The sequence below is a fragment of the Poecilia latipinna genome, unplaced genomic scaffold (genome assembly GCF_001443285.1).
Source record: "Poecilia latipinna isolate Pla-1442-1.1 unplaced genomic scaffold, P_latipinna-1.0 Scaffold3686, whole genome shotgun sequence".
Taxonomy (NCBI): domain Eukaryota; kingdom Metazoa; phylum Chordata; class Actinopteri; order Cyprinodontiformes; family Poeciliidae; genus Poecilia; species Poecilia latipinna.
The window spans coordinates 12,261-24,137 of record NW_015116302.1 but is presented as its reverse complement, the minus strand read 5'-3'; the positions used below and the strand labels follow the sequence as shown (position 1 = coordinate 24,137).

The window sequence follows — 11,877 nt, the reverse complement described above, 5'->3', positions numbered from 1 at the left end:
CACAAATCCCAAAGATAGTTTTAAATATCCAGCTTGAAGAGGAGAATAATCTAGTCCAGGTTTGAAGTGTCTAGGTGTAGTAGTTTTTAAACTAGAGTTGATTAAAGATGCGGAAAGTAGTGAAAAATTAAGTGGAATCGCCCTTTAGCTATTGGAAGCTGGAAACGATGTAATATCTGGAAGTAATCTGGCTAATGGCTCAAGGCTTCATCCTGACGTCTAAGCGTCAAATAAATGCAAATCAGTCTGATTAAAATAACAATACTAATGTGTGTGTTTAACTATAGGGGAAAAAAGATCCTCATAGCATCCTCAGTAAAATGCTTAGCTCCCCCTTAGCACCTGCAGAAAAACATTTCTGGAGCCGCCACTAGTCAGAACCATCCCTCCTGTCGTCCTACCATGGTCTTCAGGCCGAACTGGATCTTCATGTGTTTGATGGCGGGAACCAGTCCGGGCAGCAGGCGGTGCGTCGCGTCCAGGAACGCCATAACCGCCTCAAAGTTCTGAACGTCCCGGTTCATCACGATGGAGAGGGCCCGGGCAGAGAGGACCCGCAGCCGCCTCGGATCCTCCAAGTTCAGGGGCCGAAGGTCCGGCTCGGCCCGGCCGGAGACCACTGCGGAGACACGAGATGTTCTGATCAGGTTCTGCTGCAGTTCGGTCAACAGGAACCAAGTCCAATGGTGGCCAGCAGGGAACTTTGGATCAGATTGTTTCACCTTCTCCAGTCAAACATCTCGAACCTTCCAAAGTTCTTTTTTTTTTTTTTCCAGCTAATTTTGAATTAAACGCATCAGGATTTTCTAGCAGGTGTTTCTCCAGAAGTTATTCAGCTTCCTCCTTTAACAGATCGGTTCCGTCAGCTGGACCTACCTTGGTGAACCGCCATGATTCTGTAGATCAGCAGAAGAACCCTGGGTGGACCCGGCCCGGATCAGCTGCTCTCTGCTGGCAGCCCGACAGGTCCTCCAGCAGTCCGGCCTCCTCCACCTCCCGCGGGACATGCAGAGACATGTTCAGCATACTTCATAATCTGCTTGAATCTGGGTTTAAAAAACGAACTACTTCCGCTTCCAAGTCACCGCTTACCTTCAAAATAAAATCTCCTGAAGCCCAGAGAATTTATAATCAGTATAAATATCTAGGGAGAAAAATAATTTCAGTTAATTATATGATTAGTTGACACCAACATTTCCTTTGAGAACCATGACCGGCAGGAACAGAACAGGAGCCACAGTTTGTGAAACTTGGTTCAATATAGGCTTTTATTCTGAAGTGAATCGTACTGCTCATGCGTGGTAGACCAGGAAGTGATCATAGAGAGCGCCTCTCCTCTGTCCTGGCTTCTCCTTCCAGATCTGAGATATTTGTAGCTCGGGTAGCTTCAGCATCAGCGGACCTGCAGGTAACAGGAAGTCTATTAACCACTGACACGGAAATACGTCATTTATTTCAGACGAAAGCCGCGGCAGCGGTAATATTCAATAATACTTTGTGGAGTTGCTGGATAGGAGAGCATGTTTTAATGTACCAGACAGACCGGGCGGGCGGGGTTTAATGGTGTGCTTAGCTAAACTGGTGGTTTCTTATTAAATCAGAAATACATGTATCAGACATAACATTATGACCACTGACAGGTACAGTGACTGACGACCCTTCATCGTGGCTGCTGTAAATGAGCGGGCACGATTGGACTTAAGATAGGGGTAATCCCTGTCCTCTGATGTTCTGGCGTCCTGCGACTCTCAGCTGTCTCCCTTTTCCAACACAGCTGCATCACCTCCTCAGTGCAGTCAGGTTCTCCAGAGTCCTGCTAAACACCTCGTTATGTGACTCAGGTGTGTTGAACCAGAGACGCATCTAAAGGCTGCAGGCGTGGAGCTGCCCAGCCCTGGCTTAACATTCAGGCAGGTGGTCATAATGTTATGTCCGATCTGTGTAAACAGTGAGGTGGCCTTCAGAAGGTTCTGGTTCTGCTGAACATTTCCCATTTCTTCTTCTTCTGTGACTTTAACATCCATTTGTCCTGATCCATCCTGACCTCCAGCGTTGCCATGACCTCCAGCGCCACTCTGCTCACCTGGTCCAGATTCGGGTTCTGTGCGTCCAGAACCACCTCCTCCTCATGCAGAGTCCTGGTCCGACCCGCCTGCAGCCGCTCTTGGTCCAGCGGAGTTAAGGTGCGCTCCTACCTGCAGTACGTGAAGCGGAAGCTCCGCCCCCCTCCCACCCCCCCCTATAGCCACGTATGCCAGGTGGGCGACCCGGTCCTGCGCTGCCGGGCCGCCGCCGTTGACCCGGCGGCCATAGCGGGCCCAGAGATCCAGCGGGTTCTGGTAACCATGGTGACGGTGATGAGGAGGCTGCAGTGCGTGGGTCTGAGCGCACCGCAGGTGGGCGTGCCGCTCCGCATCCTGATGCTGGAGTATCCCTGGAACCTGTTTGAGGCGGTTCCGCCCGCGGCCCGGCAGGCCCTTGGCCTCTCCATCCAGCCGCTCCGGATCTTCCTGAACCCTGAGCTCCGGGTTCTGGACGGCAGCACGGTTCTGTCTCAGGAGGCCTGCGAGAGCGTCTCGGGCTTCTCTGCCGCCGTGCCGCGGTTCCGGTCCGTGGAAGTGTCAGGTACGTCTGGAAACCCGTCCAGAACCGGATCAGGATGATCTGCCAGTTCTGAAAACCCAGAAAGGTTCTGCTGGTTCAGGAGGAAATCAACCCATGATTTCTTCTTTAATGTAGCAAAGCATCAGAACCGATCAGGTAAGGAGGCTGGTTCTGATCGTTGAGCTCTACTGATGGGGTAGACTTATGGTATTTCTGTCTGGTGAAATGACCTTTGAACTCTATAAACGACCTGAACTTTAAGGAAAGAAATAATGGAGCATTCAAGGGTTCTGCTTCCTGTTTTCAGGCCTGAATGAGAACGGTCAAGAGGTCACCTGGCAGGCGAGCGGCTGGCCGGCCCGGATCCTGCAGCACGAGATGGACCACCTGGACGGAGTTCTGTTCCTGGACCGCATGGACTCCAGAACCTTCATCAACATAAACTGGCAGGAGCACAATGAGTAGCGCCAGCCGGCCCCGGGCACACGCAGCGCCGCATGGCGCAGAGCTGGACCTGGTTATGGTTCTGGTGAACCAAACCGGACAAATAAAATCTATTTAAGAGTAAATGAGCTGAATCTGATCTTCATCAGACTAAGCACAAAAGATGTTCTGGACTCAACCTGGTTCTGGTCCAGCTGGTACCGGAACGTTTCAGAACCAGAACTGAGAGCAGATACTGAGCAGAGGTCCAGGTTCTGGAATATAAAACCCCCTGATGGGTCCAAGGTTTTGTTGCCTTTCTTTGACAAACTGAACGTTTTTCATCAACAGGAACCAGAGTCATCAGAACCATCAGAACCGACTGTGTGGATCAGAAATAAAGGAATGTTTCTCTGATTTTCTGAGTTTTAATCTGATCTGAAACATTTTAGCAACGGAAATGTGAAACCAAGCAAGTTCTGCAACCTGAGGTTCTGCTGGTTCTTTACCTCTGTGCTGGTAGGGCCCGTCAACATTGGGCCCTGTCAGTCAGGTTCTGCCCGAGGCCCTGCATCGCCTTGGGCCGGCCCTGCCAGCCCAGATCCCATCAGCAGCGGCTTTGATGCGCCTGGTGGTACCGTGACAGTCTGGTTCCGGTTCTTTACATCAGGATGTCTGGTTCTGACCCACAGCGCTGGGACTGACTCATTCTGCTTGTAGTGAACTGGGCATTTAGTCCAGCTCTGGGGCAGAAAGATGAAATTGAAGCCAGAAGTTTCCTCTGGAGCCGAAGCATCTCTGCGTTTGGGGACGATGACCGTTTTCCTGCTATTGGAGGATAATTAGGAAAATAAACAGAAACGATTTTTCTAACTTAAACATCAGACGTACGGTTTTATTCACAAACAAGTGCATGTTGGGGGGGGGGAAACAAAATTCTTGCCTATAATTTGATAGAGGGTGCAGATCCGTCCCTCCATGTTCCCGGCCTCTGAACATGGAGGCTCTGACAATCGGTTCAGTTAGACCAAGTGCAGCCAGACTCATTAATTTGGCTAAATTATTTTTAGCTAAATACTGTTGAGAAGCACAAGCAGGCCTCCTGAGCACAGATTAAAAAAATACTCAAAAGGCAGAAGGAGCATCAAGGATAAAAGGGGAAGGGGCTCAAAGGGGCTTTATGATTAATATAAAACCAGACAGACGAACATTTTACTGCAGGAACGACAAAACAGGAACCGACAACAGAAACCTGGCAACCTGCAGGTAACAGAGTCATAGCAACGTGTTGCTCTCTCAGGCACTGAGGTTCGGCTCATTGAGCCGGAAGAGCAAGAAGTCCTCAGACGGAGGTGGACAGGTCGGTGGACAGGTGGAAGCTGCGTCCACAGACGCAGGTCAGCGGGTTCTTGTACCAGCAGTCCCTGCAGAACTCGTCGCCGCAGTAGAGACACAGGACGCGCGGCGTCCCGCAGCAGGACTTCCCGCAGGAACACGTCCCCAGGCGGCGGGTCCGGTGGGCCGAGCGGCACAGCCTACCCTCTACGCAGGCGCTGCCGTGGACGGCTCTGCAGGTGAGGCACAGTAGGTGAGGGTTGGCGCTGGCCGCTTCGCAGTGGTAGCTGATTGGCTGAAAGGCGGCCGTGTCCTCGGGGACAGCGTCTCGGGGACGCTCCACCCCTGTCTCCGGCCCCGTCTCTGGGACGCCGCTCGCCGGCTCCACCTGGTGGCGCTGCAGTCTGCACTCGGTCAAGCGGACGCAAGTGATGTCATGGAGGACACCGCAGTCCAGGCAGCGCTGGAGACTTAGCGGAGGCGCACTGAGACAGTCGCAGAGGTCATGGGGTCGCCCTCTGTCCGCCTCCAGCGGCGGGGGTACGACCGGACCAAACCTCCTGCTGCGGGGCGCCGCCACCGGCCCGTTACTGCGCCGCTGGCCACCAGGGGGCGCCGTGCTGTCCTCCCGGTACAGGTCCAGCTCTCCCTCTGCGTCCTCCGGGACGGATAGCAGCCGCTCAGCGTTGTCAACGGCAACCTGTCCACAGACAGACATCCAGCTTCAGTCGCTTCCAGTGGCAGAAGAAGAACCGGGCCTTCAGAACCAACCGGACCAGAACCAAACCCTGGCACAAGCTGAGCTCAGACACCTGCAGCAGGTCAAAGGTCAGACTCCTTTGATCTGCAATCCTCCATCTTTTCCAGACTTGGAGCTCCTAAATTATCGCTGACACAACAAAATGATTTGAAAATATAAACTGCTGCCTTCATTCTGCCAACACAAAAGACTTTAATGATAAATATTTCTCACAGGTTACTGAAAGTAGAGCAACGGGACCATCTTGTGACATAATCAGGGTAAGTCAAAACGGTCGAAGTGCGCGTGTATTCGCCATGTCTACCAGCAAATAATCGCTCCGTATTTTCATCATTTAAAAACTTTTTTGACTTTTGTGTGCAAGTCCCTGTAAAAATGAGACAAACGTATCCATGGTGAGGAAGCGGAAGGTCTGTAAATAACTTCATTAGCATTAGCCTAATTGTAAATAGTTTAAATAATAGAATATATTGCTGCTTTCTTTCTGCAGACATGAACACAGACAGAAATATTTAGTTATCAGAAGGAGACAGACGTTCAGATCCAAACCTTCACCATTTCTTCTTCCCAGAAACGTTTTAGTCATCGTCACTTCCTGAACTTTATGGATCAGAAAATAATAAATATGGCTGCCGGCTCCCTCCTCTTCATCACTCCATGTGGATTCTTCCTCCAAAAGTTGATCAGAGAAATCTCTGTGATCAACAGAATCCCTCCGCTTCTGTTACTCGGTCGTTTAAGGGTTGACTTACCTGATGACGTCACAAGATGGCGCCGCCATTTGACCCAGTTATTACTGAGAAAAACAACACTCCGTGGAATATATATGATTCTGTGATTAATATTTATTATTAAAAGCTTTTGTGTTCACAGAACAAATACAGCAGTTCATGTTTTCAGTCATGGAAGCGGTTTTATCGTGTCAGCGATATTTAAAGGGCCGGTTACGGTTTAGAACCACCTGGTCAGCCCCAGCTGAGGCTCCACCTGGAGGTTCTGAAGCAAACCGGGCTGAACTGGGTTAATGGTTCTGGAGAAACATCTGCTATAAATACTTTAATTGTTTTTCAGTTAAATGCTGAAATTCATGTTCAAGAAGAAGCTCCTGGAAGGGAATCAGAGTAAATAAAGAGGAGACCTGGAGACAAGGTGATGCATTAAAGCGGAGGTCAACGTTCAGCAGCCGTACCTGCAGCCGCTGGCCTTGTCGCCGCTCCCGCACCACGCCGAGCTCCCAGCGGGCGCCGCCACGCTTCCCCAGGGCGGCCAGCAGGAGGCGACACTCGCAGCGGGCCAGGAAGAAGGCGCAGGCCAGACGCAGCAGCTCCCGCGGCGACGCTGGGCCGCCGGCGGGCTGCAGGTGCAGTAACCGGGTCTGGGCCGGGCCGGGCCGGTACCCCAGCAGGCCGAAAACTTCCTCGGTCTGCGGCGCCGAAAGTACCGGAGCGACGCAGTGGGTGAAGGTACCGGAGTACATCTGGACCAAAGCAGATGAAACGCCACAGCTTTAAACGCTCAGGAGGTTTCATGCTAACTTTATGCTAACATTTTCTCAGTTTAGAAAATTCTCCATGACGTCCTGCGCCTTTAAGAACATCGGGCGCCCCCTAGAGGCAAGTGCAGCTTCACAAAACACAGCTCAAATGAATGAATCTACTTTTAGTTAAAGTACTTTAAATAAAACATGTAATTTAAAATGTTTTCACATTTGGGAGAAATCTGTTAAATTAGCAGATGTGGATCATTACAGATGAAAGCAAAGGAATCGTTTTAGGAATTGCTGTTTGCAGTTTGGCGCGTTTTGTTTTGTGCGATCTGAACAATAATTATTGTTAATAGACAGTAATTAATAGTAATTATTCTGTAACTAATGACTGCTGGTTTCCCGGTTTGTCAGTCGGCCGCTCCGGGTCCGGCGGTACCTTGATCACCCGGTACTCTTCCCTCCAGGGGCCCAGGTACAGGTTCAGCGCCGCCTGCTCCAGAACCTCAAAGGTCCGGGCCAGACCGCACAGACCCGAACTGGGCCGGGCCTCCAGAACCTCTTCCATCAGCCGCAGCGGCTCCAGGCCAAGGCCGTGCAGCTCCCGGGGGTCGGAGGTCGCCAGGAGGCCCTCCACCTCTGACCTCAACGCCTCATCCTGACAGGCCCGGCACGACCCCCGACCCAGGATCTGCTGCTCCAGAACCCGGTCGTACGCCTGGACCAGGTCCACACCGCGCATTTCTGAGGGACGAGAAGAACATCAGAACCAGAACCAAGACCAGGACCAGGTCCGGAGCCGGGACCAGAACTGGAACCGAGGTCGTGACCTCGTACAGGAAGCCAGGCGTTTCTTCTTCTTCTCCGATCTCGGAGCCCAGAGAGTGGACCTTCATCGTGAGGAAGAGGAGGATCGTGGCTTTAATATTCATCACTAACCAGTGATGAATCTGAAAAGTGTGGAGTGTTATTATAGCCCTCCTATCAGAGTCAGAACTCTGCAGAACCTCCTACAGGTCTGCGCGTCTTCAGCCGTCTTCCCACAGATTCCAATGCATTCAGGTCTAGACTTTGACTAGGCCGTTCCAACCCATGAATCAGCTCTGAACTGAACCAATTTCTGGCTGCTATAAGCTGAACTTTGACTTCAGACTCAGCTGAGTGTCTTGGTTATCTCTGCCCATCTTCCCACAGTAAGATGCTGCCACCACCATAATAAACATCTTAATTTATATTTTTAAGGTTTTTACTTGTGAAAATGATGAAAACTATGAAGCATTTTTCCCAACTTTTACAGTTTTAATCAGTGATGATGTCAGTTCCTGTCTCTCCAGTTCTCCGTCAGCTTTCATCAGAAGCAAGAAAATATATCCAGAAATAATAAAATGAGACAGGAACATTATAAACCAGAAGTGAAAGGTTAAATATAATCAAATGTGTAAAGTTATCATTGGCTTTGCTGTTAAAGTTTGTTTTTTGTGTTTTGGGGGAGAAAAGAGGCTTTTCTGTTGTTCAAACTACTTCTGCTGTTCTTTGAAGTAAAAATTGAATTTCAGAATCGGAAGCTAACTTCAGTGCCCCGAACTTGGCGCTGAAGTTAGTTTGTGTTTCAGGGTGCAGAAAAGGGCTATTTCCTGGTTTTTTTTTGTTTTGTTTTTTGTTTAGAATTTTTTTTTTTAAATCAGCTCCAGTGCAAAATAAGATTTTAAGAATAAAAACTTTAGTTTGTTGCATTTTTCCTTCTCTTTACTATGATGTATGTTGTGTTGTTTCTTTATTACTTTTTATCATTATTTTATGTAACTGCCAAAATCTGCCAATAAAGTTTGAGCTCAATTGAAACTTCAGCAGGAAACCTGAAGAAGGTTCTGACCGTCTAAGGGTTGGAAGAAATGAGTTCCTTTTTTGGACCGGGTCAGACAGAACCTGAAGCCACAGTGAATCCAGCCCAAATAAGCCCCGCTTATATCCGATTACATGATATAAAGTAGCAGGTAAGCAGTGAAATTCTGGTTATTTTTGTGTTATCATCAGAGGTCCAGATTGGATCAGAACCAGAACTGTGCTGCTATGGACCCACACTGCAGGTCCAACCCTGACGTAATGGCACCAAACTGAAACTGTTTTGTGTCTTTCAGAACCAACCAGTTGTTCTTCATTCCTTCATTCATAAACTGCAGCTAAAGGCAGCAGAATCAATGCAGATCAAGTTTAACTGGGACTGGACTGACTGGTCCCAGTTCAACTGGTCCCAGTTCTGCGGATTTAAAACTCAGCTCCGTTTATTTAATGTCTCACAAAAAATGTCTGTCCAGATAAAAGAAAACGTTTCCAAACCATAAACCATGTTTTCATGAATCTGAAGGATCGGTAGAATAGTTCGGTTCAGATTCGGTTCGGTTTTAAACTCTACATAATCAAAAGTAGACCTGATTCATTAAACTAGTGAAATAGCCCATTAATGAACCACCGAACCGGAAGCTAACTTCAGCGCCGTTTAAAGTTCTGAGGTTGATCCAAAGGAAAGTTCGGTCCTGTCCCGGACCCGCCCCGAATAAAAGCTCGGTTCTGGTCAACTCCAAAGGCGTTAATTCTGAGGTTCGCCACCACCCGGGCTTTCAGTAATTCTCAAAGCAAAACACATTTCTCCTTTTTCTCAAAGAAGTCTCGGTCCTGAACCAGCGCTGGCTCAAACACCAAGTGGAGGCGGACGGTTCGGACATGGGTCCAAACAGAAGAAGAAACAGAACCTCACCTGCAGCTGGACCTCTCAGATCTTCTTCTTCCTTTCTGTGTTAGATGATCGCAAGCGACTTATAGGTGTACAGCGCCACCTCCTGTTGATGAGTGGAACATCCTTCCACCCACCGGATTCAGTCTCTGAGTTTTATGTCATGGTTGTAAATGAATAAAGTTTATCTTTATTTCCTTTAGTTTTGTCAGGTTTTTGGTGGTAAAAACACATTAATTATATTTAAGGTAGCCACTGTGTGTGGGAGGAAGAGAAGGATGAGGATCAGGGGGAGGAGCCTCGTCCCCGATAAGCTAAACATTGTCACGTGTTCCGGGTATTTCCCAGCAGAGAGCGCTTCATATTTCCACCAGTCTGCCCCGCAGCTTCCACCTGTTGTTTTATATTTAAATATATGAAAATGAGGCCAATATTTGTGTTCAACCCCTTTAACTCTGTCACCACTAAATAAAAACCCAAAGTCTTCACTCTTTCAGATTTTTATTCTTTCCTTAGTTTGAGTCTGCAAGCTTCTACTTACCCAGAACCTGCTGCTGGTCCACCTGAATCCCCTGAGAGCCAACAAAGGTTAAAGGTCAGGTGAAGAGCTGTGTGAGTATGAATGCTTTAATGTGACATAAGGGGGGAAGGAAGACTAAACGAGATTTTACTTTAATATAAATGCGTAAACAAACCTTTATGTGACATTTCAAATAAAATAACCATGTTAATTAATACAAAGTAAACAGTAAGGATATAAACAGTGACATGTATAAAATACTGAGTAATTATAATAAAATTTGCACTGACATTAGCTCATATGTTGCAGAAATCTAAGCTTTCCTATCTGAAGTAAATTTCTTTATACAAGATCAGTCTAATCAAACAAGAGTACAAATAATATTAGTCAAGTAAAAGACTAATACTAAGTACAGTGCATTAAAATGATTCTTATAAGTACTTTCCCCAAATAAGTTACTAAAGTAAATGTAACCAGTACTACCCACTTTTGAACATAGATAAAATTAGTAGACTACTTTTGTTAACAAGCTTTAAAGATATATTGGCATTACCTAGTGACCATGTAGCTAACATTAGCTAGTCACATGTAGCTAACATTAGCTAGTCACCATGTAGCTAACATTAGCTAGTCACCATGTAGCTAACGTGATAATGATAAAATGATAATGTTGATCTTTTATAGGGCAGCTGTCGAGTGTATTCTGAGATATGGAGATATGGCATTACTGGATGGTTTGGAAATCTTACAGTTAAATTGAAAACTCAAATTCTAAGTCTGGTGAAAATGGCAAGTAAGATCATCAACACTCCAAATCTATCTTCTCCACAACAGCTGTTTGATCAGGCTACCATCCGCCAAGCTCAGAACATCCTGTCTGATGGGTCACATTGCATCAGAATATGTCCTCATGAATTCAGGGAGAAGGTTCAGGGTCCCCCTGTGCAAATACAAAAGTCTGAAACATTCATTTGTGCCTCTCTCCATTAACCTGATGAACCCTGGACAGAGTAATAGGAGATCCAGACGGTGATCAAGAGTAGCATGTAGAGGATGTATGTGGATGGAAATGGTTATGGGGATGAACTGGCAATCTGACATTTGTGCTTTTATTTATTTGTTGTTTTTATGTATTTATTTATGGTTACTGTCCTTTTGGATGAGCTTTTATTGTTGTATTGCAGTTTTGCCTGTTTCCAAGACAAATTTCTCCTATGGGAGACTAATAAAGTTATCTTACATTAGCTAGTCACCATGTGTAGCAGGTTCCAAATGGTCGCCAGAATGGTACACAGACACGAGAGGCAGAACTCTGGTCACTGCACGTTTAATGAACCTTTAAAAAAAGCAGCAAAAGGCACCAAAGGCACCAATCAGTGGACAGCGGCTACAGCTATCAACATAGAAATCTTCCCATGCAGCAGACGGCTCATCTCAACTGTATATTCATGGAACCGGGTTCTGCTTCACTCCACTGTACCAGGCCGGCCCAAGTAACCCTCAACTCTGCGGTGTGTAGTTTTTTAATAAAGACAAGGAGTTTCTGGGTGATCTACAGTTTATTTCCTGAATGAGAAAATATCGGGGATCGAATCAGTGCAACGGCTCAGTTTCAATCAGCTCATTACAACAGAGCGTTACGTTAGCTTTTAGCTTAGCACATGAAGTGTTTTATAGTATTAACAAAACTAAAAGAACAAAAATTGGTGCCTGGCACACATTTAGTAAATATTCATTACACTCTATTCGTCTTAGTTAATAAAAATGATGTTATGTGTGTTGCTAACACTTCTCTACACTGTGTGCTGAAAAATGCAACTGAACTCTTGTGCAGCTTTCACAGACTGGCACTGAGTGCAGGAGCCAGCAGCATATAACCAGCCACACCGAGAGGGGGCGCTATTTCCCCATTGCACTGATGCACATAAATCAAGTGGGACTCTACACAGGGGCGGATCTACTGGGGTGGCATGGGGTGGCAGTTGCCACCCCAAACGAGAGCCTCGCCACCCCTGTTGCCA

At 47.4% G+C, this 11,877-nt stretch overlaps 3 protein-coding genes across 7 annotated transcripts in view; 1 reads left to right on the top strand and 2 right to left on the bottom strand.

Annotated features, from left to right (window-relative positions):
• Positions 1 to 1,035, bottom strand: part of LOC106941464 (uncharacterized) — a 13,369-nt gene extending 12,334 nt beyond the window's left edge. The window contains exons 1-2 of one of the 2 annotated variants that reach the window (XM_015024506.1): positions 877 to 1,035; positions 402 to 619 (exon numbers count right to left, since the gene is read on the bottom strand). In XM_015024506.1, coding sequence (XP_014879992.1) covers positions 402 to 619; positions 877 to 892 — 234 coding nt within the window. In that variant the 5' untranslated portion in view covers positions 893 to 1,035. The remainder of the gene's footprint in view (positions 1 to 401; positions 620 to 876) is intronic. The other variant, XM_015024505.1, reaches the window with a different exon arrangement.
• Positions 1,036 to 1,310: 275 nt separating this feature from the next.
• On the top strand, positions 1,311 to 3,447 carry pdf (peptide deformylase, mitochondrial). Of its 3 annotated transcripts, none has more exons than XM_015024510.1 (3): positions 1,311 to 1,408; positions 2,051 to 2,625; positions 2,912 to 3,447. In XM_015024510.1, exons 2-3 carry the CDS (start codon positions 2,058 to 2,060, stop codon positions 3,067 to 3,069), a joined length of 726 nt encoding a protein of 241 aa, XP_014879996.1. In that variant the 5' UTR covers positions 1,311 to 1,408; positions 2,051 to 2,057; the 3' UTR covers positions 3,070 to 3,447. The 3 variants fall into 3 exon arrangements, with proteins under 3 accessions (XP_014879996.1, XP_014879998.1, XP_014879997.1); XM_015024512.1 differs by having other exon boundaries at positions 1,408 to 1,477; XM_015024511.1 differs by lacking the exon at positions 1,311 to 1,408 and adding an exon at positions 1,641 to 1,841.
• Positions 3,448 to 3,901: 454 nt separating this feature from the next.
• On the bottom strand, positions 3,902 to 9,462 carry spata2l (spermatogenesis associated 2-like). Of its 2 annotated transcripts, none has more exons than XM_015024508.1 (4): positions 9,361 to 9,462; positions 7,045 to 7,349; positions 6,312 to 6,599; positions 3,902 to 5,062 (listed from the first exon to the last, which is right to left on the bottom strand). In XM_015024508.1, the coding sequence occupies exons 2-4, from the start codon at positions 7,345 to 7,347 to the stop codon at positions 4,370 to 4,372; spliced, it is 1,284 nt and encodes a 427-aa protein (XP_014879994.1). In that variant the 5' UTR covers positions 7,348 to 7,349; positions 9,361 to 9,462; the 3' UTR covers positions 3,902 to 4,369. The 2 variants fall into 2 exon arrangements, with proteins under 2 accessions (XP_014879994.1, XP_014879993.1); XM_015024507.1 differs by lacking the exon at positions 9,361 to 9,462 and adding an exon at positions 7,418 to 7,616 and having other exon boundaries at positions 4,192 to 5,062; positions 7,045 to 7,381.
• Positions 9,463 to 11,877: the final 2,415 nt, after the last annotated feature.

What these genes read in the sequence shown, in the direction of transcription:
- pdf (XM_015024510.1), top strand. Translation starts at nt 2,058, where the DNA reads ATGACCTCCAGCGCCACTCTGCTCACCTGGTCCAGATTCGGGTTCTGT. An exon ending in CCGGTCCGTGGAAGTGTCAG is followed by an intron (nt 2,626 to 2,911) that starts GTACGTCTGGAA and finishes TCCTGTTTTCAG; the next exon opens with GCCTGAATGAGAACGGTCAA.
- spata2l (XM_015024508.1), bottom strand. Translation starts at nt 7,347, where the DNA reads ATGCGCGGTGTGGACCTGGTCCAGGCGTACGACCGGGTTCTGGAGCAG. An exon ending in AAGAGTACCGGGTGATCAAG is followed by an intron (nt 6,600 to 7,044) that starts GTACCGCCGGAC and finishes GCTTTGGTCCAG; the next exon opens with ATGTACTCCGGTACCTTCAC. An exon ending in GACAAGGCCAGCGGCTGCAG is followed by an intron (nt 5,063 to 6,311) that starts GTACGGCTGCTG and finishes GTCTGTGGACAG; the next exon opens with GTTGCCGTTGACAACGCTGA.